The 27,475-nt window shown below is 38.6% G+C and overlaps 1 protein-coding gene across 1 annotated transcript in view; it reads right to left on the bottom strand.

Moving 5' to 3' along the window:
• Nucleotides 1-27,475, bottom strand: part of LOC126413295 (uncharacterized) — a 640,882-nt gene that overhangs the window by 401,423 nt on the left and 211,984 nt on the right. The window contains exon 9 of the mRNA XM_050083195.1: nt 6,014-6,088. Coding sequence (XP_049939152.1) covers nt 6,014-6,088 — 75 coding nt within the window. The remainder of the gene's footprint in view (nt 1-6,013; nt 6,089-27,475) is intronic.

The following is a 27,475-nucleotide window of genomic DNA, read 5'->3' as shown; positions in this document are numbered from 1 at the left end:
GAGGGTAACAGTGTCGATAAACTGTGTTATAATGTGCAAATGCGTAAATCCGCGCGAAAAACTGTGAAAAGTGAATACCAAAGAAAGACACGTGTGAACATTATGACGACCAAAACGAGCCAAGAATTCGTCACGAAAGTTTTAAAGAAGTGTTTAGTGATAATATTTTGACTGGAATTGCTTTTTAAATAGTGAAAATCGGACAGCTTCTTGTGGACCCATAAACTGTTATGTGGACGACAATTCGTGTGGCGACGCAATTGTTGAGTGACGTCACACAGACCCATGTAGAGTTTCGATCTGCGAGGTGATTTCACACATCATCCCAACTACCTGTGCAAAGAGTAGTTCAAGCACAGACGTACTACACCGAGCGCCGTCCCGACATCTAGCAGCCGAGCTATAAACTACGCCCGCCTGCAGCACCACGGAGCGGCCGGCTGAGAACTACGACGTCCCACCATAGCAAGACCTCACGCGGTTCCGGTGGCAGTACAGCGCCACGCCCACTTCAAACGTCAAAACATCGCGACTCGTGGTAACGTCGGTTGGTGAGTGGAGACGACTGGTTGACACAACATTAAATTGCAATGTGCAGTTTTCGCGGTAAATAAACATTTATAAACTGAATTGCGTGTTAGGAAAAGTGCCCAATTGCAGTAATTTCTGAGAAGTTTGCGAAAAATACTCTGAAATTGAGCATACTTATTTATGCATACTGCGCGGTCTAAATGATAATTATACAGATATGCTTATTGTTTTTGGGGGATTTCATATGTATAGATTTTATGAGTAGTGTGATTTATCTTATTTAAAACATTTTACATAAGCTGTGTATGTGAAAATTGATATTTGAAGTGATTAGGTTTTGAGAGTTGTTATGTTAGATGCTCCTGCATATTGTATCAATTTAAGGATTAATTGAAAAATACTTCAGGTACTGTTTGATTAGTTTCATGGTAATTAGGAGTGTTTTGGGTTACTAGAGGTTATTCTATATTACTTCCTGTGTGTTAAAAATAAACAAACATGTCTACTGAAGATAAGCAGGTTTGTGAGGCAGTAGTTGAAAGGAAAGGGATAGGACAGGAAGACAGAGATGATTCAGGAATCAGTGATTATGGAGTGTCATTAGATAGCCCATTAGCACACTCAATTAGTTATCCCGAGACACTGGGACAAACAACGAGAGATAAGCCAGTTTCCGAGGGTGCAGATATACGGTCAATGTTGGCAGCCTTGCTAAAAGAAAACAGTGCATTACTAAAGAAATATTTTCAAGAAAGGAGAGAAATAGTCCACAAATAAATACAGGAAAGTTTATGAGAATTCAGAGAATTATTAAAGAAAAATTTACAAGAAACTATAGCACAAGAGATCAAAATATCATACACGAAGATGGAATGCAATCTGAAGGAGGAAGTGCAGGAGTTACCCAAACAACTGAAGGTGAACATCGACGAGAGAGAGAGGAAGCTACAGGAGAATATAGACCAAGTCCAGGGAGACGTGCAGAAGATAGAAGGGAAGCTAACAAAAAAGGTAGAAGACGGTATTGAAGAAACTAAAGCCGAATTGGGAGAAAGGATCACCGAAGTGGAAACAAATTGCTATCATGGAATCGCCGAGGTGACGCAGGTGCGGAAACAATGCAACGATGCGGTTAAGGGGATAGGAGATAGGCAAAACCAATCGGCTGTCAATCTGAGAAATGCTATAGCCATGCGACGAGAAGAGGATAATCAGAGGATTGCAATGGAAGGCGAGGCCTACACTTGGGGAATCAAGAAGAAGGAAGGGACTAAGGTTCATGCAAAATCAAAGAAAATAAACTCTGAAATACATAAATCTAACCACGTTTATAAGGGAACGTACAGGATTATAAAAGTTGGTCATCCTAACACTGTGGAGTTGGAGTATGCACGGACAAAGAGAGTGCTTGGTAAGGAACATGTGGAAAACATAAAAAGGTATTACTCACACGAGAACAGGGATAACCCAGATGAGGAAGAGGTACGAATTGAAGAAAGTTAGGTGTTGGGAGCTATCAACTCTTTTGCTGGTATACCAAGTGGCGACTGGTACACTCCCAGCTGGGTGAGACTTTACTTCTAATTTCAAGTTTCACTCCTCTACCATCTTTCTCTATCCTTAGGTTAAGAAAGTTAGTGTGTAGTAGTTAGAATAGGTAGTGGTTGTACAAATGATAGTTAGGAATCTTGTAGCAAATTTATAGTTCACTCATATATGGAGAAGTAGTTAAGGTGTAGGGAGCTAGCAATTCTTTTGCTGGTATACCAAGTGGCGACTGGTACACTCCCAGCTGGGTGAGACTTTATTTCTAATTTCAAAAGTCACTCCTCTACCATCTTTCTCTATCCTTAGGTTAAGAAAGTTAGTGAGTAGTGGTTAGGATTGGTAGTGGTCATCCAAGTAATTCAGTCAGGAACCATGTAGTAAATTTATAGTTGATTTAAAATAAGGGTAAGTAGTTACTGTTGATGTAGTGTGTGAGGTGTCAAAGAATCGATAAGTTGAAAGCTCAGTTTAGTGTGAGTACATTACAAAGTGAATAGTGCCAGAAGTAATAAAATGAAAACAAGATAAAAAAAGCTAATGTATACAAAATGTCATGGGAAGCTAATTGGTCAAACAAGATTCTGTGTAATCTTATAGAGTTGTTTTATGAGGCATGAAAAGGTCAAACTGTTGTAAGAAAATTGAAGGAATGTATCAGCTTGTAAGTAGATGAACATATAAAGAAACAAATAGACAAGGAGATAGTTGTTTGAATAAATGATGTGAAATATGATGAATGGAGAGGCTAAGGAGCCTGAAGTAGTATTTTTATATGGTTATTGCAGCGAATATGGAGAGTTGATGTGGGTTGAAGATATATATGCAGTTGAAGTTGCTGTTAAGTTGAGGGAGTTATGTCGTAATGATGTGTATTGAGTATGAGATATTTGAAGTATTGAAATATAAGGAGGATTGATGTAGGTTGAAGATATATATTTATTTGCAGTTGAAGTTGGTGTTAAGTTATGTGTAATGAAGAGTATGGAGTATGAGATGTTTGAAATATTGAAGTATGTCATTTAGCACATGAGCAACATCTGTTTGCAAGTTATTTGTAGGTATACATGTTTATCTGAAGCATGCTGATAAAACAAAGTGTAACTAATGAATAATTAGTAATTCATGTATCCAATTAGCTATCAGAGTCAATTATGGTTATACGTAGGTCAAGCTTTAGAAGCAGGATTCTGGCACTGAGTAATGAATGACAAATATCCATATAGTGGATTTGAATTAATGTGAATATAACAGGAAATATTGTACCTCTCATCTAAGCTTTCTTGATAACAATTCACATATGGCAGTAAGGTTTGGCAAAATGAAATGGTCAATAGTTTAAAATTTTTCACTGGGTGACCACATTAGTTGTAGTGTTGCAAATAATTGTGTAAGACATGCTTAGCGATACAATGTAGCATTTAAAATTATGGAATCTGTAATGAATAAGTTGTGAATTTCTTCCTTAACTTTTATAAGTGTTGGCCAAGTGAGTTATAAATTAGAGTGATAGTAGTATGGACGGCACAAACCCCGCTGAAAGGACGGCATACCAAAGGGGTAGCTGGCATTCAATGTATAAATGTCATATTTTGTCTCAATTTCAATTTGCTTGCGTCAAAGATTTAAATAAGTTGTGATTTTTTCTTCCTTAACTTTTATATGCGTTGGGAAGGGAGTTATAAGTTAGTGTGGTAGTAGTATGGATGGCACGAACCCCGCTGAAAGGACGGCATACCGAAGGGGTAGCTGGCATTCAACTAGTTTCTTTTCTTGTCTTTGCTACAGCAAGTTATAACAGATATGTAGTTAATGACTCGTACAAACCTTTGAAAGTGAAAAGTTTTTGGAAATTTTTGGTAAGATAAGTTTATAAAAAATATTTACCATGCTATGTTAAGTAAGTAGGATTGATGTGTGTTATTTGGACAATGCCATATTTTTGAGATGTAATAACGTTTTGTAGAATATTATTGTAGAGGCAGCCCACTACCGGAGTCAAGGATTTTTCTTGGTGATTGTAATTTCATTACTTATTTGCACTGTGTGTTTTGTTCATATGTAGTGATGTCTAATTCCCTAGCCGATTCTTTTACGCCTGTGGCTTCAAAGAAGTTTTCGAGGGCGGGGATGTAAGGGGTCCGTAGGCCCTTACTATAAGTTTTGCGACAGCACAGGTCGACAGGACAAACAATCGATAGTGTGTGTCGGGTTGCGAGAGCGAGAGCGAGTGTTGAGTCAGTAGTGTGTGGTACGCGCTGCGGGCCGAGCCGGGTGGAGGTCTGTTGCTGGAATGCAAGACCGTACCGACAAAGGGAGTGGCCATCGCCGTGGTTTAACCCCTTTGTGTTAGAAATATATGGGAAAGTGAAAAAGTATAATTACTAGTGTGATTCAGTGACATTTTTGTGCCAATATTGTAATTACGCGTCTACCGCGCCGGCATCATTTGGGTTGCAGTGTTGGATCGCAGTGATGGATTGCAGTGTTGGATTACAATGATGAAAATTGCGTGTGACGATAAGGAATAACGAAAGGGCCTGTGCTGAGATTAGCCGTTATTAACTCTGTAGGACGAAGGCAGTGGCTGTCTCCTTACTTTGGTGTTTTTGTGATGAATATAGGTTGTTGATTAATGAAGCTGTGTTGTTGTTCTTCTTGCCACCAGACATTTTATTATTACAGCATTCGAGAAGGACAAAATGGAATGTAACAACTCCGTAGCAGTCCAATCCGATTGCCAGCCCCATTAGGTACACGGTCACATTAATTATTATCTATTTGGGCTGCTATCAGATCCCGATCGAGCGGGATAAGTCAGTAGATTAAACCGGAGTGTTACAAATTCCAGATGATTTTTGTGTATTGCTTCCCACAAACAGTGCATAACAGCAAGGTAATACTCCTCACTGGCCTTATGACCTTGAGGCAAAAAATCATGATGCACTATGCCACGGTAATTGAAAAAAAAAAAAAAAGAAAAAAAAAAAAAGACAGCAAAGCTTTGAAATTTGATCAAACTTGGTGTGTTTTTTTTTTTTTCACTGTGTGGATGCTTCCTTTTGGACGACTGGGCTTTGGTTTGAGATCATCAGTCTTGGCTCTCCAGGATGCTACCTTTTGGACGACTGGGCTTTGGTTTGAGATCGTAACCATAAAACCATGTTTCATCACCAGTTATGACAATTTTCAGCAAATCAGGATCCTCATTGATGTCATTCAAGAGCTGTTGAGTGATGCTCATGTGATGGTTCTACTGATCCAAAATGAGACGTTTTGGCACAAACTTTGCTGACACATGTCTCATGCCCAAAACATCTGAAAAAATTGCATAACATGAGTCGACCGATAAGCCAACGTCCTCAGCAACTTCTCTTACGGTAATTCACAGCTTAAATGTTATCATCTGTTGTTGATGTGCTGGGGCGTCCAGAGCAAGGTTCATTACTGGCATCTTCTCGGCTATCTTGGAAGAGCTTGTACCACTTGTAAACATATATTTTACATAGAGCAGACTAACCATATGCCACTGTCAACATTTCAAATGTTTTAGAGCACTTGATTACATTTGTCACACATAATTTGCTGCAAATTCTTTGCTCAATTTTTATAATAACTGAAAATCACTGAGTTCACTAAAACACATCTAACCTTTCTATCTGTCAAAAACAAATACACTTGAAACTGTGAACGTATACATGTGTGAAAAAAAAAAAAAACAAAAAAAAAAAGGGGGGGGCTTGATAATCGAATGTATGTTGACAGCCCTCACACATAAATGCAACATCTTAATTCCTATCTGAGCAAAGACTGTCCAACCATATTCCACTAATTAGTTTACCATGTTTAAAACGGACTGTTTCAATGTTTTGTTCCAAGCTTTTATTCAATTTTGCAATAGAAACATTTTAACAATGATAATCTTATATGAACTTACCAATTCTTCATCATTAAGAGTGGCTCTGGGAACTGCAGATGTCAGCCCGGCATTACGCTTGGTTGCTGCCATTGTCTAGAAACAGAGTGTCATTATGTAAAAAATGCGAAAATACAATCCACAATAATGCCCAATTATTATCTGCTGCAAATCATTACTTCACTAAGCATTAGTTAAAAATACAATGTTTCAGATACTCACTGTATGATATGACAATAATTAAATATGCATTAACATCAATTTTTATTGTTTCTGAACATTATATACCTCAAGAGCACCAGTTGCCTTTGCAAAAATGAAATACAGAAAAACAACTGTGAATATTAAAAGTTCAATAACTTTCCTGTTTTCTGTTTCTAGTCTTATCAAAAAGTAATTAAACACCACCCACAGAAATAAATAAATCAAATTATATACACAGAGAGAAAAAGAGACCTCAAAAAAAGAATGAAGGTAACTGTATGGACAAATGCCAAATACAAACAACATTGAAACTGGAAATAAAAAAAATTGCACTGTGAATTAGAAGCTTTTTTTTATAATTTTATGTTGTGGGACACAAAACTTTTGAAAAGATATTATGGTTTTATAGGCATGACCAGTTTTGCAGCATTTTAGCTGCATCGTCATGTGCAATAAAATCAAGTCATGTTCTAATCGAGAAAAGAGAATGGGATGACCCAGTATTCAAAGGAAGTTTTTGCTAAGTAAGTGGATATCAAACACAAAATAGTATAATACAAAATGGGATGTTCCCATGATACCATGAACAGTGTAATGGGGTCCACACATACCAAAATACTGATCAAAACAGACCATATATGATCATCTATGGGATTATGCAAAATTAAGCAGCTCACGGTCCATCATTTACCAACAGATGCACACTGGACTGTGTGCTAACAGTTGATGCATCAATATGTCAAGTATACAACTAAAATGTTGCAAAGCCAGTCTGCCAATAAACAAAGTACTTATAGCTAAAGCAGTCTTATCTTTTCAAAATTATGCACTCAGACTGTGGCTGCCCTGACTGCAAAGTCTGCTGCACAAAACTTCTAAAGGTGAAAAAAAGGCAACAACAGAATAGTCAAAATAGTGTTGAGAGTTAAGTATTAAGTACTGAACACAAAAATACTCAACGACAAAGACTTATAAGGGATTCAAATGTCATTCATATCTACTCTTTTTATGACTTCATTACAGGATAAGCTACTACTCTTACTCTATTACTGACATATACAAAGGGAAAATCTACATCTACATCCACACTACATGATCTACGTTAATTTCTACTCACATATCTCTTTAGCGGTAAATTCCACCTGTATTTAGAGTAAACTTTGTGGATAGTGCAATGCTGTGTATCACCTTACAACACATAATGCACTAGTCTTTTAATAAATAAAAAATACCTCTCAGTACCAGTATAAACTAATTTAATTTTCTATGCCAGTAACTTAATAAGAACCTAACATAACACATATGGAGTATGAGCAGTACTAGTGTAACCCACATGCTGAACATGGTTTACATGTTGCATTATTCATGCCTGAAATTGAGAACTTATAATAATTCCTTATTTAAAGATTTTGGCTCCAACACACACAGGGTCCCATCACTTCGATTTGTACCAACTGAATGCATTTTTCATCTCTTCCCTTCTCCTTCTCTGATGAGCTTTTAGTTATGGTAATAGGACTGTACTTTATTTTTAACTGATGAAGATCTTAAGTTATTTCTTTGCTCTGTGACCTTTTGCTTCCCTCTGCCAACCCTTTTTCTTTCCTATCATTTCACAGTCCATATGTCATTGGCTTGATTGTGAGTATTAACAATTGCCCTATCTCTTCATACATCTCTTCTCACAGCTTAAATATTCAAGTCTGTTGTTGTGACTAATGCTGCCTGCTCCAATGCCCATTTTCCAGTCTCTAAACTATTTCTTACACCCTTTTCCACGTGATGGGACACTTTTTAAAACATGGCTGATCAATACACTTTCAAAAATCTCATTCTGCTGAAAAAAATTGTTGTTTTTTTTATGAAGAGGGCAGTTTTTTTAAATTTATCTTCGGTATCTAGAGCTAATTTCTGAAAATAACTGAAAAGACAAGATGAGGGTAGCTTGTACTGTGCTGTATCACAGAAGTATTTCTTTGCTGTCATTTCCATAGATGGGAGAAATGACATCCTGTTATAAATTAGATCTCTTGTTTGTAATACTTATGTGGGCAAAACATGGAAAACTGTCATAGTTCCTTACATTCTTAACTGGAAACTGGTTCCTCAGGCACCTACTATCTTAGACTCTTTACCATTTCTTCAAGACTTGTATGTAAGATGTCTACTCTACTCTGTAAAGGCTTTATGATTGCTCATGGTAGAGTCTGGTATATTTCCAACACTCTCAAGCAACATTTATGGGTAGGTTATACAAGCACTCTACAACCAATCTCAGTTCCATAAAATCTGTGATTTCTCAGAGATATGACTTATCCACAAATGAACTAATTCCCTTTTCTCACTTCATATTTCCATACATTGTGATTTACTATAAATTTAAATGTCACATCTGGCTGTAGATGCTACTGATAAAACTTGTAGTAATGTGCTTATGTTTACTCGTACTCCCCAACAGTACTTTAAGTCCTAGGTGAGTACTGAACAACACAGAAATTTTTTAGATCTGACCGGATATTCATACTTTTTTCCTTTTCTCATGGCTTCATTCAGGAAACAATATCATTTCTAAAAGTTCAAGTGCATAGGTAACATTATTTGCCAGAGCAATAACTGTCAGGCTTGTGGACTTGGGGAAAGCAACAGAGTTGGGTCATAAGGGTCTTTAACACTTTCCTCAATCATATCCAAGATGATTCCAGTTCAGTGGCAACATACAGCCATCTGAATGTCAAAAACAGTTACATGATCTTCTAAAACAAAGATACAAAATTTAATCAAATGTGTAAGAGATGTCACACCTCCCACATGTCACTTATTGAATGAGTGAATGTAAATACACTCCTGGAAATGGAAAAAAGAACACATTGACACCGGTGTGTCAGACCCACCATACTTGCTCCGGACACTGCGAGAGGGCTGTACAGGCAATGATCACACGCACGGCACAGCGGACACACCAGGAACCGCGGTGTTGGCCGTCGAATGGCGCTAGCTGCGCAGCATTTGTGCACCGCCGCCGTCAGTGTCAGCCAGTTTGCCGTGGCATACGGAGCTCCATCGCAGTCTTTAACACTGGTAGCATGCCGCGACAGCGTGGACGTGAACCGTATGTGCAGTTGACGGACTTTGAGCGAGGGCGTATAGTGGGCATGCGGGAGGCCGGGTGGACGTACCGCCGAATTGCTCAACACGTGGGGCGTGAGGTCTCCACAATACATTGATGTTGTCACCAGTGGTCGGCGGAAGGTGCACGAGCCCGTCGACCTGGGACCGGACCGCAGCGACGCACGGATGCACGCCAAGACCGTAGGATCCTATGCAGTGCCGTAGGGGACCGCACCGCCACTTCTCAGCAAATTAGGGACACTGTTGCTCCTGGGGTATCGGCGAGGACCATTCGCAACCGTCTCCATGAAGCTGGGCTACGGTCCCGCACACCGTTAGGCCGTCTTCCGCTCACGCCCCAACATCGTGCAGCCCGCCTCCAGTGGTGTCGCGACAGGCGTGAATGGAGGGACGAATGGAGACGTGTCGTCTTCAGCGATGAGAGTCGCTTCTGCCTTGGAGCCAATGATGGTCGTATGCGTGTTTGGCGTCATGCCGGTGAGTGTCACAATCAGGACTGCATACGACCGAGGCACTCAGGGCCAACACCCGGCATCATGGTGTGGGGAGCGATCCCCTACACTGGCCGTACACCACTGGTGATCGTCGAGGGGACACTGAATAGTGCACGGTACATCCAAACCGTCATCGAACCCATCGTTCTACCATTCCTAGACCGGCAAGGGAACTTGCTGTTCCAACAGGACAATGCACGTCCGCATGTATCCCGTGCCACCCAACGTGCTCTAGAAGTTGTAAGTCAACTACCCTGGCCAGCAAGATCTCTGGATCTGTCCCCCATTGAGCATGTTTGGGACTGGATGAAGCGTCGTCTCACGCGGTCTGCACGTCCAGCACGAACGCTGGTCCAACTGAGGCGCCAGGTGGAAATGGCATGGCAAGCCATTCCACAGGACTACATCCAGCATCTCTACGATCGTCTCCAAGGGAGAATAGCAGCCTGCATTGCTGCGAAAGGTGGATATACACTGTACTAGTGCCGACATTGTGCATGCTCTGTTGCCTGTGTCTATGTGCCTGTGGTTCTGTCAGTGTGATCATGTGATGTATCTGACCCCAGGAATGTGTCAATAAACTTTCCCCTTCCTGGGACAATGAATTCACGGTGTTCTTATTTCAATTTCCAGGAGTGTATATGGAGACAACTGATATACAAATTGACACAGCAACCACAAACAATGGGTACATCTGTCTCCTACAATCAATCGAGATCATGGAATTAAAGAAGTAATAAATTAAAAACAATGTACTGTGACAAACGGCTTTTAATCCACCAATGTTTTTTAGAATCAAATAACCAGAAACTATTGGTACAATTGGTGAAACAAACTTTCTCATCAGATGATACTGGCTGACTGAATGATTTTATGAATCACATGGAAATGTCCAATACACATAGTTGATTTAGAAATGATTTCTATCTGCACTCTTTTAGAAATTCTTATCTGTTTTTTTTATGAAGTTAGTATCATTTCAGAGTATAATTTATGTAAGTCATAGTCTTCATGGCACAAAGTGAGTAATTGTTTGCATCACCAAATAACAGGCAGTAACAAGGGAAATTCTGTGCCTGGCTTATACTTTGGTGCTCTATTATTCACAACTCACTCAATGTGGCCCCTGCAAATGGAGTGTAGCTAAACACACTTGTGACTGAATAACTTCAGAAAATGAAAGAACTCATGAGACTGGCAACCCTTTCTCTTAAAACAGACTAACTCAGCATCTATACAATCCACCAGCTGACTTGTAAATTGTGTACTCAATTATACAGCCAAATAACTATGAATGAATTTTCTGTAACAGTAACTGGTTACAGGAAAATGATACCCAATGCAAACTTCCATCATCTGATTACAATGTAACACAGGATTAAATATCATATACTAAGATACTTGTTCCACACTCAACTCATTTGAACCTCCCTTTCCATGCTTACAAGTATTGAAAATAGCTTCTCCCCCCTCCTACCCACCCACCCACACCCCCCCCTCACCCCCCCCCCCCCCCCCCACACACACACACACACACACACACACAAAGCAAATATAAAAAAAAAAAATATTCCTGTTTGTATATTATTAAAATCCCATGATTTCATTCAGCATTTCTGCTTGAAACTTGGATGTGTTGACTGCCTGCAGGTCGTTGGGTTTCCTATATCAACTATTAGAAAGTTTCTGTCCTCTAGCTATTGACTCTTGTTGTTGATGTTGGGTAACTTCTCCTTACCTCTTTCACTTGCACATCATCCTTCGCAATTTCTATTTCCTGTCAGCGTTTTCCTCTCACTGAAAGAAGTATTTTCAAGTCTCAGAAGCTTTACAATAAGGGTCTGTCTTCTCTTTGGGTCTCTCAGCTCCACTGGAGTTTGCTTATGTCTCAGTAGTTAGTGATTAAGGATTCCAATACTTCTTCCAGGGACTAATACACATGACTGTTTTAGCCACAAAGCAAGTTGATACCAACATCTAGTTTGTCTTCTAAAATTTCTTCTGCCATTCAATCTACGTCATAAAACTTAAGTTAGTATTCTTCATTCTTATATTCTGTTCATGTTTGTGAGATATTTTCCTTTATTTTCTTTCATTTTAAAAATTTTCAGTTCTCCCATGCTTCATCACTTTTAAATACATCTAGTTCCATGCAGCTTTTTAGAGATCTCAGAAAGCTCATTTCCGATGATGTATCTTACTATGAAATCTGGTATTCCTCATCTAAATCTCTGCATACAGTGAACATGATACAGCCACCACATTCCTTATTTTCCTAGATTCCTTCATATTGTTTCACATATGCCAGCTACGTATGCAACTTGTAATCAAAATCATGATTAATGTTGTAAGTTAGGTAACATTCACACTTGTACAATCACTCTATCATCTAAGGGTTATTTTTGTTTGGCCTACATATTTGCCTACACAAGCCATATTCTGGCCACTGTGTGGGGACTTCCATGTAATATCTCAAACAGGTTTTTTGAGGATATTACAAAGCTCTGTTGATTACCAAAAAAATACTGTCATTAGGGGCATTCTTTAATTTATTTCAGTTCCTGGCCTCATTCTCAACTTATATTCTCTAACTAAATTACCTACATATATACTGAAAAGAATACGGACTAAATTACAATCATGACCTACTCCTTGATTGATGCAAATATCTTCAGGTAGTAGGTTTCCTATTTTCAACATTATTTTTGTGCCATGCTATAAGCCTTCTATGGCATCCACAAGGTGGGGAGAATATAATCATTTGCTCATAAAATCCCACACAGGAAGGATTTTTTTGACTATTAGATGCTTTTTCATAGTCAGTGAATGCAAAGTGTTTCAAGATTCAATTTGTATTTTTATTCACAGTCCAACAAAATACTTGGTCAGTAACTCTTTTTACATGTTTTCTGGTACCACAATATCTTCCTAACCTGCCTGCTTCACTTTTGTAACTGCAAAAATTCCTTATGCACAGCATAGAAGATGGCTCTTTATTAAATAAAATGCTCGGCAGCAGAGTATTTTTGAGTCCCAGTCCACCACGCAATTTTAATATGATAGGAAAGTTCATTTCAGTACATACTACATAGAAACGCATAAGTCCCAATGTGGAAACAAATCTTGGGCTGTAACAAAGCCATTCTCTACCACATAATGTATCTTAGGGGAGTTAGTTTGGCATGCATGCAAGAAAGACCCTGTAGAGTTTGGACACACAGTTGAGATTTACTGACATACTGAGGCACTGAGTTGAGATGTATTCAGAAAACAAATTCTTGAGCGTTGCATGAATAATATGCAACAAATTTGGTTTGAGACTCAGTAGAACATCAAGTTTTCATTTAATATGAAAATTTGTATTTGTGTGCATTTGATTATCAAGTGTATGTTACATTGCTTAACTCAGTATATTGTGTCATATGCATTGCAGGCACTTAACTTTCCAAAAATTCCACTGTAAATATTGAAATACTAACACAGAAATGTGATGGACTTCTCGGGATCTTTAGCTTTCACTACATGTGAAAAACGATTACAAAACACTGTTGAGAATCTTCAGATCCTCTGGTCTTCATTGTGCATTTACTTGCACTAAGTGCTATTGATTACTTTAATACTCAAAGCTGTTTGATAAGTTTTTCACATAATTAAAATCCATATTCTGATTTAGCATGATTAGATAGCTTTCTGTGTAACAAAACTATTTTAATTTTGTATTTATGCAACTCTGTGTGTGTGTGTGTGTGTGTGTGTGTGTGTGTGTGTGTGTGTGTGTGTGTGTGGGTGGGTGGGTGGGTGGGTGGGTGGGTGGGTGAGTGGGTGCACGCGCGTGTGCTCCTGGGCAAGCGACAGAGAGAGAGAGAGAGAGAGAGAGAGAGAGAGAGAGAGAGAATATCAGATATAACAAAAAGGTTGTGAAGTTGAAATATAGAACTGAAAGCTTGACTGAACTGACAAACGAGATCACCATGATTAACACAGGAAATAGTACTACATCAACTACCAGCAAGCATATCAAACACAACAACAAAGTAAAATAAAGAAACAAAGAAGTTCCTATACACTACATATTTCTAAAGTATATGCAATGTGCAATTTGAAGTCAACTGTGACCTAGTAATTACTCTGAAAGAAATGATAATTATACCTATTTTTTCATTACACGTTTTAGGGCACCATTACTAAGATCAAAATGTTAACTTTTTCTGTGCACCTATCAACTCATATAATACAAAACTGTATTGAAATTGGGAAAATACTGAAAGTTATTTGAGAAGACTGAATTTGTGCTTACACAGTGCTTTGGAACATCAGGTCAACTAGTGACATACTTTCCAAGTGTAATATTCAATTATTCATACTTGTAGCATGTTGCATGTGGATTACACACAGAATGAAACAATAGCATTAGTATAAAACTACAAGTCAGACATGAAATGACCTTACTCACCACTAGCAGAATCTGGGTGAAGTGACAGAAATATTAAACAGTGTCCAATTTCAAGTGTTCAGGATAAGTAATATATTACAAATTTAATAATAACATTGTAGAGAGCAGATTTCACAAAAAATTCTGAATCTTCTTATTTTCCACTAGGTTCTAAGTAACTAGTCTGTTTCTTTGCTGTGTCTTTCCTGTCTTCACTGTTAAACAAGAAACATTTAATTTTATAGAATATGATTCATTTTTAAAATTTGTGTGTCACTGTCAGTCTCATACCATTTTCTGTTCTTGGTGAGTATGGCCTTCTGTAGTGACTGTGGCTAATTTAATAACAACTTCAATGACAGGATGAAAAGCACAGTGTACACTGTTGTGTGATGTTTTATGAATGTTTGTATATTGGTGCATGATATGTAACACATTAATGTTCTTTGAAGTACTTATAAAATATATATACTGATAATAGTTTTGTTCTGTCTGATTCCACTCTTACATTACAGTAGTAGATGTGGCAAATGTTGTTATTATTAACTGAAATATTTTACAAACACAATTTCCTGGTCACACAAATATAAAAGACATTTCAATCTATTCTGATTCTAAAACTAAGCAGAAAATAACAATTTCATTAAGTGCAAACAGCAAAGCTGGCAATCAGTGCGCCTCATTCATGTTATTGCATGTGCAGACTGATATTTCTATATGCTGAGCAGACTATCACAAGAGCTTTCCTATTATCTTTGTTTCATTTTTTTATAACTCAGTTTCTGAATTTGACATTGTAAATTGCAGTGTGAACATACTGTTATGATGTCTTGAACAATGAAAATGTAAGGTAAGTGACTGGTACAGGTTTTTCTATTTCACCTGCGAGTTCTGTGTCAGTAGTGTGCACAGCTACTAGGAAGCAAGAAGCACATCTACTCTTGTGACAGTACTCACAGAAACTGCCTCTGAGAGCTACACATGGGCACAAAAAGTTGATTGAGACTCCCTTTCCAAAATTATATAATGAAATAACATGAATGAATGTGGTTACATGAAAACTGTTTGTAATAGTTACTAAAACATATGCACAAGACTCAAATGATTATATAAATGATTGAGGTTGACAAAGCACCAACTTACTGCCACTCAAAATTGAAAAAAAGCTGTTGGAGAAGTATACAGTTTTGTATCGTATGACGCAGAAAAGTTAATACTATAATCATCGTTTCGTTACGTGAACACTATGGGGAAAGTTGAAGACTTCTGTACATTAGAAGGAAACTGTTCTAGACATAAACTACTTCACCATCTGCATAAAGAATAATGTTTTGAGTAAAGAATACTTTAGTGTGCTCAGTCAAACTGCATGCACTGGTGCAATATAAATGAGCAAGTTGAAGCTAACAAAATTTTAGCTGCCTGTCATTCCTCTCTCTCCAAGATATTATTAAGGTATTGTGATAAGTAAAAACTAACTGGTCTATACACACTTATTTCAGTTTCACACCTCACATAAAGTAACACGACTGTCTCTGGAAGTTTAGTGCATTCACATGCATTACCATGTATCTCACACCTCTTTTTAATATATGAATTTTTTTAAATATAGCCTCCATCTCTGAAATGAATCACTCAAAACTTAACCAATCAAGCCAGTACCAACTGTTCTTTTTTATCTTCCTTAACAGGGGAATAATTTGGGGGGATAAGTCTTTATTGGTGTGTCCACTTCAGCAAATTTTGTATTTGAAGTTTAGATTGGGATAAACAGGGCTTACTGAGAAGTCTGTTGTGTCTACAAAGCTTGGTCTTCCCCATGTACCTCATTTTACCCATATATATGAATGAGACAATATCAGGCAACCAGAATACTATAGGCTATGGTATGTCAACTGTGTTTATGGTGTGGAAGTTACAGGAAATAAGACAAACTAGACAGTGAACAAGTTTTTACTGTTGACCCTCTCAAAGAATTACTATCCACATCATATATATTATGGTAAGGAAAAAATAAATAAAAACACTGAAGCATAAAAACTCCATTGTCATAATTAGTGTCATAATCAGAAATACTTCAACTAATGGTACAAAATGTATCTTTAGTAACAATCGTTCTGTTGACAAGTGCACCTCACTACAACAGTGTCACTGTGCCTTCATCATGAAACTTGTTATCAATGTAACTCAGAGGAAATACTCTATTAGACCACTTCTTCCAATAAATTTTATGACAAAATCATGATAAGAATGGTTCTACTACTGAAATGCACATAAGACATATCATCTGTATGTCTTATAAAACATATCTGGTTTCATCTGAGCTCTATTAAGGGTCAAATCTTGACAAATTGATAACATTTATGAATATCTGAAAAATGTCAGTAAGTTACTACTCATCTGTTCTGGAGTTATGTTAAATATTTAATTACATTCAGTGGACTAATGCAAAATCCCTGATTGATAAAATGCGTAGGCTGACAGACCATTACACACCACATGGAGGAAACACACAGAAGAGGACAGGTACATTAAAAATATACCACAAAATGCTCAGCTCTGAAACAAAGTCATTTATTACAATTAATTAGTACATACACTCAGCATGTGCACACACAGTTTCATGCCCCCCCCCCCACCCCCACACACACACACACACACCACACCACACATGCAAAACATCCTTCCAGTGCTGCATCAGTGTTTCAAAAGAAATCACCACACTATTAATATATTTCTTCCACTGTGAGACAAGACAGGCAATGCTTTCATGGAGAAATGTTTATGGTGGCCTACAGAAACTTGACTGTACTCAGACATGCACCTCTGTGTTTGAACCAAATCTACAGCCATTAATGTCTTTCTTGAGGGCTCTAAGAATATGAAAATCACATGGTGAGGCAGTGGGACTGTATGGAGGACATGTAAGGGCTTCTGCGTGGTAGCCAAAACAAACTTGGCAGCTTGTGGGCTGCCCACATGTTTCCACAAGTTTTGCTGGGAAGCTCTTCCACAGCCTCCATACTGTCCTAATCTCTTCCCATGTTAAAACCAAGACATTCTTGCCTGTTAATTTGCTTCAGATGAAGAGGTGTACATTTACTTTCAATAGGCAACTGCAAATATTTTTCCTCTAAAGGCATTAACTGTTTGTCTCACAATGTGATAAATGTATCAATCAACAGTTATGGAGATTACTTTTGAATAATAAACAGATTACTTATTTAGTTTAGAAGGGTGGGATGGGGTGGGGTTGGGAGTGGGGGGGGGGGGGGGGGGGGAGAACTTATAGCATGAGGCACAAATAAGAAAGGTACCTCCTCCTTTTCTCCTTGGTGTCCTTACTGTCTTGTTCTCAAGACCTCTCATCTTCACGTAGGTTAATTTCAGGGCTGTGTAGGTTTGGGACAGGATCCTCCAACCTATTGTCCCACCATACATATGGCATTTTGACAATGGATTTGTTTTTCAAGACAATAATACTGAGCACACTACGCCCACGTAGTGAACATTTTCCAACAGGAGGCTTGGTCCACCAAATGGGGTGAAGTGCTGAAATGAACCTGAATAAGCATGGTTGGGGATAGTTGAAACTTGCAGAATGTCACTGTAAGACTTTCCTCAAACACTGGATGACTTCAAGAGATCCACCGTCCAAGGGTTTGAGAAGTCTGAGCAGCAACATGTTGACCACTATATATGCAGCATGCCAAGGAGGATTCAAACATTTTATGGTTCATGGGATTGAGAGACATAGTGCTGAATGTTACTCATCAGTCGATTTGAATTTCAGACATGAGCAATTTCAAACAGACTGCCTTTATTCCCTGAAGAGGGGCAGCAACCTTTTCAGAAATCACACAGATAACAGTTCGGATGATTGACTGACCTAGCCTTGTAACATTAGCCAGTATAGCCTTGTTATGTTAGTACTGTGACTAGCTGAAAGCATGGGAAAATACAGTCCTTATATTTTTTTCAGAACATGAAGTTCTACTGTAAGGTTTACTGATGAATGCATCCTTTTCAGGAAAAATCCTGGATCCTTGGTTCAAGAATCATCAAAGAAGGTTGTATACATGGAAGAACCCTGGAGATACTAAAAGGTATCAGACAGATTATATAATGGTAAGACAGAGATTTAGGAATCAGCACTCTGACCACAATCTATTGGTTATGAGCTGTAGATAAAACTGAAGAAACTGCAAAAATGTGGGAATTTAAGGAGATGGGACCTGGATAAACTGACTAAACCAGAGGTTGCAGAGAGTTCCAGGGAGAGCATAAGGGAACAATTGACAGGAATGGGGGAAAGAAATACAGCAGAAGAAGAATGGGTAGCACAGGGATGAAGTTGTGAAAGCAGCAGACGATCAAGTAGGTAAAAAGACGAGGGCTAATAGAAATCCTTGGATGACAGAAGAAATATTGAATTTAATTGATGAAAGGAGAAAATATAAAAATGCAGTAAATGAAGCAGGCAAAAAGGAATACAAACGTCTCAAAAATGAGATCGACGGGAAGTGCAAAACTGCTAAGCAGGGACGGCTAGAGGCTAAATGTATGGATGCAGAGGCTTATCTCACTAGAGGTAAGATAGATACTGCCCACAGGAAAATTAAAGAGACCTTTGGAGAAAAGAGGACCACTTGTATGAATATCAAGAGCTCAGATAGAAACCCAGTTATAAGCAAAGAAGGGAAAGCTGAAAGGTGGAAAGAGCATATAGAGGGTCTATACAAGTTCGATGTACTTGAGGACAATATTATGGAAATGGAAGAGGATGTAGATGAAGATGATATGGGAGATATGATACTGCATGGAGAGTTTGACAGAGCACTGAAAGACCCGAGTCAAAACAAGGCCCCGGGAGTAGACAACATTCCATTAGAACTACTGACAGCCTTGGGAGAGCCAGTCCTGACAAACTCTACCATCTGGTGAGCAAAATGTATGAAACAGGCGAAATACCCTCAGACTTCAAGAAGAATATAATAATTCCAATCCCAAAGAAAGCAGGCGTTGACAGATGTGAAAATTACTGAACTATCAGTTTAATAAGTCACAGCTGCAAAATACTAACGCGAAATCTTTACAGACGAGTGGAAAAACTGGTAGAAGTCGACCTCGGAGAAGATCAGTTTGGATTCCGTAGAAATGTTGGAACACATGAGGCAATACTGACCTTACGCCTTATCTTAGAAGAAAGATTAAGGAAAGGCAAACCTACATTTCTAGCATTTGTAGACTTAGAGAAAGCGTTTGACAATGTTGAATGGAATACTCTCTTCCAAATTCTGAAGGTGGCAGGCATAAAATACAGGGACCAAAAGGCTATTTACAATTTGTACAGTAACCAGATGGCAGTTATAAGAGTCGAGGGCATGAAAGGGAAGCAGTGGTTGAGAAGGGAGTGAGACAGGGTTGTAGCCTCTCCCCGATGTTATTCAATCTGTATATTGAGCAAGCAGTAAAAGAAACAAAAGAAAAATTTGGAGTAGGTATTAAAATCCATGGAGAAGAAATAAAAACCTTACGGTTCGCCAAAGACATTGTAATTCTGTCAGAGACAGCAAAGGACTTGGAAGAGCAGTTGAACAGAATGGAAAGTGTCTTAAAAGGAGGATATAAGATGAACATCAACAAAAGCAAAACGAGGATAATGGAATGTAGTCGAATTAAGTCGGGTGATGCTGAGGGAATTAGATTAGGAAATGAGAAACGTAAAGCAGTAAAGGAGTTTTGCTATTTGGGGAGCAAAATAACTGACGATGGTCGAAGTAGAGAAGATATAAAATGTAGACTGGCGATGGCAAAGAAAGCGTTTCTGAAGAAGAGAAATTTGTTAACATCGGGTATAGATTTAAGTGTCAGGAAGTCGTTTCTGAAAGTATTTGTATGGAGTGTAGCCATGTATGGAAGTGAAACATGGACGATAACTAGTCTGGACAAGAAGAGAACAGAAGCTTTCGAAATGTGGTGTTACAGAAGAATACTGAAGATTAGATGGGTAGATCACATAACTAATGAGGAGGTACTGAATAGGATTGGGGAGAAGAGAAGTTTGTGGCACAACTTGACCAGAAGAAGGGATCGGTTGGTAGGACATGTTCTGAGGCATCAAGGGATCACAAATTTAGTATTGGAGGGCAGTGTGGAGGGTAAAAATTGTAGAGGGAGATGAAGAGATGAATACACCAAGCCGAATCAGAAGGATGTAGGTAGCAGTAGGTACTGTGAGATGAAGAAGCTTGCACAGGATAGAGTAGTGTGGAGAGCTGCATCAAACCAGTCTCAGGACTGAAGACCATAACAACAACAACACCCCCTTTCAGATCTTTGGGTGAAGATTAGTCAGGAGGATGTGGCATCAGGAAAAATAAAACTGGCATTCTATTGGTCAAAGTATGTAGTGTTAGATTCCTTAATGAGGTAGGTAAGTAAAGCCAACACCCACCATAGTAATAGAATTAGGCCTATATGTGCCTACTAGCTCCATGGGTGATAAAAAGATTTGAAAATGGTATGAGAGAAGAAATTAGTCAGATTGTTAAAGGAGACAAAGATGTAAATGTGTGAGAAGCCATAATTCATAAGAAATAGGAGAGAAGGGAAAATAATATGAGAACATTTACTGGGTGAATCTAACATGAGAAGAAAAGGCCTTGTAGAATTTTGCACAGACCATAATTTATCACTGTTGACAATAGGTTTAGGAATCACAAAATAAAATTGATTTGTGGATGGGACCAGGAGAAACCAGAAGGTTTTGGGTAGATTACATAATTTAGAAATCAGGTTTTAAACTGTAAAACATTTTCCATGGGCAGATGTGGAGTCCTCCCATAAATTATTGGTTATGGACTGCAGATAGGCATAAAGTTTTGACAATAAGACCTAGATAAGAGAGAGTTTCAAAGGGAGCACTAAATAATGACTGACGAACTAAGGAAAAGGAATTCAATAGAACACAAATTGGTAGCTTTGAGACATAAAATAGTGGAGGTAGCAGAGGATCGAAGAGCAAAAAAGACAAAGCCAATTAAAATTCTTTGGGTAACACAAGAGATGATGAATTTAACTGACAAAATGAGAAAACACAAAAATGTAGCTAATGAAGCAGGTAAAAAAATCACAGTCATGTAAAAAATGAGACTGACAGGCAGTGCAAGATGAAAAAGCAGGAATGGCTACAGGAGAAGTGCAAAGCTGCAAAACATGCATGCCTAAAGGAAAGGTAAATAAGATCAATGTCATGGATAGGACAGTTAAAAAGATCTTTGGAGAAAAGAGAAGTAGCTGTGTGATTATCAAGAGCTCAGATGGCAAGTCAGTATTAAGCAAAGAAGGGGAGACTGGATGGTGGAAAGAATGATATAGGGTCTCCAAAAGGGAAACAAACTTGAAGATAATGTTATAAGAAGAGAATATGAGATGGGAGACATACAGTGAGACATATCTGACAGGTCACTGAAAGGCCTTAGTCAAAACAAAGTCCTTGGAGTGATGATATTCCCACAGAGTTATTGAGAACCTTGAGAGAGCCAGCCATGACAAGACTTTCCCACATGATACAAGAGATCTCAAGCTAAATACCCTTAACCCTAACAAAGAATGCAATAATTCCAGTCCCAAAGAAGCCAGATGTTGACAGGTATGAATATTACTGAATGATCAGTTTAATAAGCCATAGTAGCAAAATACTGACATGAAGTGTTTACAGAAGAACTGAAAGTCTGACAGAAGCTGACCTTGGGGAAGATCAGTTTGGCTTCCAGAGAAATTTGGCAACATTCAAGTCAGTACCAACACTATGACTTGTAAGGTAGATTCATGGATTAAAGAAAGACAAACTTATATTGTAGAGTTAGAGAAAGCTTTTGACAAAGTATACTGGAAAATACTCTTTGAAATTGAGAAAAAGCAGGAATAGAAAACAGGGAGTAACCACTTTCCTACAACTTGTACAGAAACCAAACAGCAGTTGTAAGAGTCACACGACATGCAAAAGGAGCAGCAGTTGGGAAGGCAAGTGAGATGGGGTTGTACCTTATCCTTGATGTTATCCAATCTGTCCACTGAGCAAGCAGCAAAGTAAATCAAAGAGAACTTTGGGAAGGTTGTTAAAGTTCAGGGTGAAGAAAATAAACTTTAACGTTTGTCAATGACATTGTGGTTCTGTCAGATATGGCAAAGAACTCAGAAAATAAGATGAACAGAATGGATAGCCAAATGAAATTCTCACTCCACAGTGGGGGTGTGAAGATGTTGATGTGAAATTTCCTGCCAGATTAAAAATGCGCTCTGGACTGAGACTTGAGCTCGAGACTTTGCTTCCAAGGGTTAGTACTTTACAGACTGAGTAATCCAAGCATGGGTCACAACCCATTCTCACAGCTTTACTTCTACCAGCATCTCATCTCCTACCTCCCAAAGTACACAGACGTTCTCCTGCAAAACTTCCTTCCAGCAATGGTTATCCCACAAGTTGCACAGGAGAACTTCTGTGAAGTTTGGAAGGTGGGCAATAACGTACTGATTGAATAAAGCTGTGAGGATGGGCCAAGAGTCATGTTTGGATATTCAGTCAGTAGAGCACTTGCCCACTAAAGGCAAAGGTCCAAAGTTTGAGTCTTGTCCGGTACACAGTTTCAAGAGTGGATACCTTTCGGAAAAGAGCTTATAAGATAATTATCAACAAAAGTAGAGCAATAATTGAATGTAGTCAAACTGAATCAGCTGAGGAAATTAGATCCAGATATATTAAAATTAGTTTTTGAGTTTTGCTTTTTGGACAACAAAATAACTGAAAATGGCCAAAACAGACAGGATATGAAATGCAGACTGGTAACAGCACAAAAGCATGTCTGGAAAAGAGAAATTTGTTAATGTCAAATATAAACTTAAGTGTTAGGAAGTTTTTCCTGAAGATATTTGTCTTGCTTAAAGCCCTGTATGGAAGTGACATGTGGATGATAAACAGTTCAGACAAGAAGAGAACATGAGCATTTGTAATGTGTTGCTACAGAAAAAGAAGACTAGATAGGTAAATTGGATAACTACTGAAGAGGTACTGAAACAGACTGGCAAAAACTTGACTACAAGAAGAGATCAGATGATAGGAAACATCCTGGGGCAACAAGGAACTGTAAATTTGGTATTGGACAGAAGTGCGGAGACGTAAAAATTGTAGCGGAAACCACAGCTTGACTACAGTGAGGAGGTTCAAAAGTATGGGTGTTGCAGCTGTTAAGAACAGCTGAAGAGGTTTGCACAATACAAACCAGAGTCGAGAGCTACATCTAACCAGTCTTCAGACTATGGACCACAATAACAATACAACAGTGCAAGCCACTACCTGCATTGTGGTGGAGAGGAAATGATGTTTCAGAAACATCTGCCTCCTTTTCCGTTTTGCTCATTCACAGTACAATAGTAGAAAGATGTCAAAATTGTGAAAATTACATTAAATGTAAGATGGAGGGAGTAATGGAGTAATATGTTCCTTGACTCATAATAGAACATAGACTACATCTACACCTACATCCATACTCCATAATCCACCTGACGGTGTGTGGCGGAGGGTACCTCGAGTACCTCTATGAGTTCTCCCTTCTATTCCAGTCTCGTATAGTTCGTGGAAAGAAGGATTGTTAGTATGCCTCTGTGTGGGCTCTAATCTCTCTGATTTTATCCTCATGGTCTCTTTGCGAGATATACGTAGGAGGGAGCAATATACTGCTTGACTCCTCGGTGAAGGTATGTTCTCGAAACTTCAAAAAAAGCCTGTACCGAGCTACTGAGCATCTCTCCTGCAGAGTCTTCCACTGGAGTTTATCTATCACCTCCGTAATGCTTTCGCGATTACTAAATCATCCTGTAACGAAGCGTGCTGCTCTCCGTTGGATCTTCTCTATCTCTTCTATCAACCCTATCTGGTATGGATCCCACACTGGCGAGCAGTATTCAAGCAGTGGGCGAAAAAGTGTATTGTACCCTACTTCCTTTGTTTTTGGATTGCATTTCCTTAGGATTCTTCCAACGAATCTCAGTCTGGCACCTGCTTTACTGACGATCAACTTTATATGATCATTCCATTTTAAATCACTCCTAATGCGTGCTACCAGATAATTTATGGAATTAGCTGCTTCCAGTTGCTGACCTGCTATATTGTAGCTAAATGATAAGGGATCTTTCTTTCTATGTATTCACAGCACATTACACTTGTCTACATTGAGATTCAATTGCCATTCCCTGCACCATGCGTCAATTCACTGCAAATCCTCCTGGATTTCAGTACAATTTTCCATTGTTACAACCTCTTGATATACCACAGCATCATCCGCAAAAAGCCTCAGTGAACTTCCGATGTTATCCACAAGATCATTTATGTATATTGTGAATAGCAACGGTCCTATGACACTCCCTGTGGCACACCTGAAATCACTCTTACTTCGGAAGACCTCTCTCCATTGAGAATGACATGCTGTGTTCTGTTATCTAGGAACTCTTCAATCCAATTACACAATTGGTCTGATAGTCCATATGCTCTTACTTTGTTCATCAAACGACTGTGGAGAACTGTATCGAATGCCTTGCGGAAGTCAAGAAACATGGCATCTACCTGGGAACCTGTGTCTATGGCCCTCTGAGTCTCGTGGACAAATAGCACAAGCTAGGTTTCACATGATCGTCTTTTTTGAAACCCGTGCTGATTCCTACAGAGTAGATTTCTAGTCTCCAAAAATGTCATTAAACTCGAACATAATACGTGTTCCAAAATTCTACAACTGATCAACGTTAGAGATATAGGTCTATAGTTCTGCACATCTGTTTGACATCCCCTCTTGAAAACCGGGGTGACCTGTGCCCTTTTCCAATCCTTTGGAATGCTGCACTCTTCTAGAGACCTACGGTATATCGCTGCAAGAAGGGGGCAAGTTCCTTCGCGTACTCTGTGTAAAATTGAACTGGTATCCCATCAGGTCCAGCGGCCTTTCCTCTTTTGAGCGATTTTAATTGTTTCTCTATCCCTCTGTCGTCTATTTCGATATCTTTCATTTTGTCATCTGTGCGACAATCTAGAGAAGGAACTACAGTGCAGTCTTCCTCTGTGAAACAGCTTTGGAAAAAGACGTTTAGTATTTCGGCCTTTAGTCTGTCATCCTCTGTTTCAGTACCATTTTGGTCACAGACTACTGCAACATGAGAGAAAAGCTCTCTATGATTCATGATGTCTTTCTTGTAATGTCTCCCATTAGAGTTGACATTTATATGACTCTCATTAACTACGCAAACCCTTGATGAAGCATGCAGCTCTTCCTTGAATCTTCTCTATCTCTTCCATTAATCTATATGGTAAGAGTCCCAGACTGGTAATCAATACTTATTGAGTTGTTGAGCATGGGTGTGGAAAAAGCTGTCCTTCATGGGCGAATTAAACCTTCTTACAATTCTTCCGAAGAATCTGTTTGGCATCTGCCATCCCTAAAGCAAAATTTTTGTGTTTGTTAATGTTAAATCCCTCCAGAAAAACAGTTTGGAGTTAGGAGTTTTTTCAGAGATTGATGGCCAGTGTGAAGTGAAGGAATTAATAAGACTTTTTTTGTCTTTTTACTTGGCTTAGAGTTACATAAGTTATGTTGAGTCTTTTCATCACAAGCTGATTCTCTTCAAATCTCCCTGCAACTAGTGTTAAGTTTTTAATGATGTGACCTCCCTTTATGCAGTTTTGTCATCTACAAACAATCCTAGAAGATAACAATTTAAATCTTTAATTTCAGTGTTTGCATCACATTTTATCCATGTACACTAGACCCTACTGTTGCTTCTGACAATCTCTACCCAGTAGGCTAAAGATAGTGTCACTGGTTCCGTTAACTATGAAATTCTCCATCTAACTGTGTACTTTTTCTAACATTCCATTAGCACAAATTTCTACTTATTAACCTAAACGTCCTTTGTGATGAAAACCATAATTCACTTGCCCACAATGTGGTGAATGAAGACTTAGTAATGTATTAATTTCTGGTTTTACAAGGACCTGCATGCACATTTGATTTCACATCAAATGTTGGTGTCAAGAACTTAAATGATGCTTGCTATCATTTCTGTGATGGTGAAATAATGTGCAGTCAACTATACTAGCAAACTGATACTGCAAATACATTTTCACAGATTCTTACAATCTCTCACATTCATGCTAAATGACATTTTAGTAGTAATGGACTTCGCTGTATGCAACATGCATCCCTAATTTAAAGCAACTTTGAGCTACACAAAACAAAGTTATTGTGCTCGTATTAAAAGGTACCTTTGCTAAATGTGGCTTCTGAGACAGTGATATGGATACAAAGTATATTGGAAAACCAGTTATACCATGGTCTTGGTGATTTAGCACAGTTTGCTCTAAAGCCTTTCATAATAAAACAAACATCCTCTGTGGGCAACATTAGGGCTATAGTCTTTCAGCTTAATGAATCCCACAAATGTTCAACTGGATTTAAAACAGGGAGAAGAAGCAGACCATGCTACATGTGTGATTTTCTCATATTGCATTTACTTACTACAGACATTCATCCACCACATAAGTCTAAAATTATGTCATTCAAAATGAGGAAACTGGTGCTACATTATTGATTCTTTATCACAATTTTGCCAGAATTGTAAAGAGTCAGAGAGGTGTACCAGATGAACAAACAGTAGGAATCACTTTCTAGGCTGGATTATAGTTCAATCATGAAAATGCCACTACCCACAAATTCATGGGTCACTGAGCAACCATTCAAAGTCACTAACACACAATGTTGTGAGAAACATGAGGCCAGCAGGCTGCAACATAGTCTCTCGCCAGACAAGTGCTGAGGTGGTTGAATGTCTTCAGACATTGAAGACAAGGTAACAATCTTTGTTCCAGTTTCCAGCTCGTGCTTGTCTTTGTCAATACTGTCAATGACTGTTTAATCGCCCCTAGGATCTGCTTCACAACTGTTACATCATCCTGCAGGTGACACTCATGTCTAAACTTCCAATGATGTGGCCTGTGTAATATCTCCCAATTGTGTATGCCACTGAATCCTTTTTGAAAAATATGTGTCAAACACACACAAAACTCACAGTTAGAATCACTATACCCAAGGACCTTTATTTCGAGTATGCTTAGCAGTCTGATAGCTGTGTGCCTTGTTTCTCCATGTTGTTCAGCTACTGTTTAGGTTACAGAAA

This window comes from Schistocerca serialis, chromosome 7 (genome assembly GCF_023864345.2).
Source record: "Schistocerca serialis cubense isolate TAMUIC-IGC-003099 chromosome 7, iqSchSeri2.2, whole genome shotgun sequence".
Classification (NCBI taxonomy): domain Eukaryota; kingdom Metazoa; phylum Arthropoda; class Insecta; order Orthoptera; family Acrididae; genus Schistocerca; species Schistocerca serialis.
This window is presented reverse-complemented; position numbering and strand designations above follow the sequence as displayed.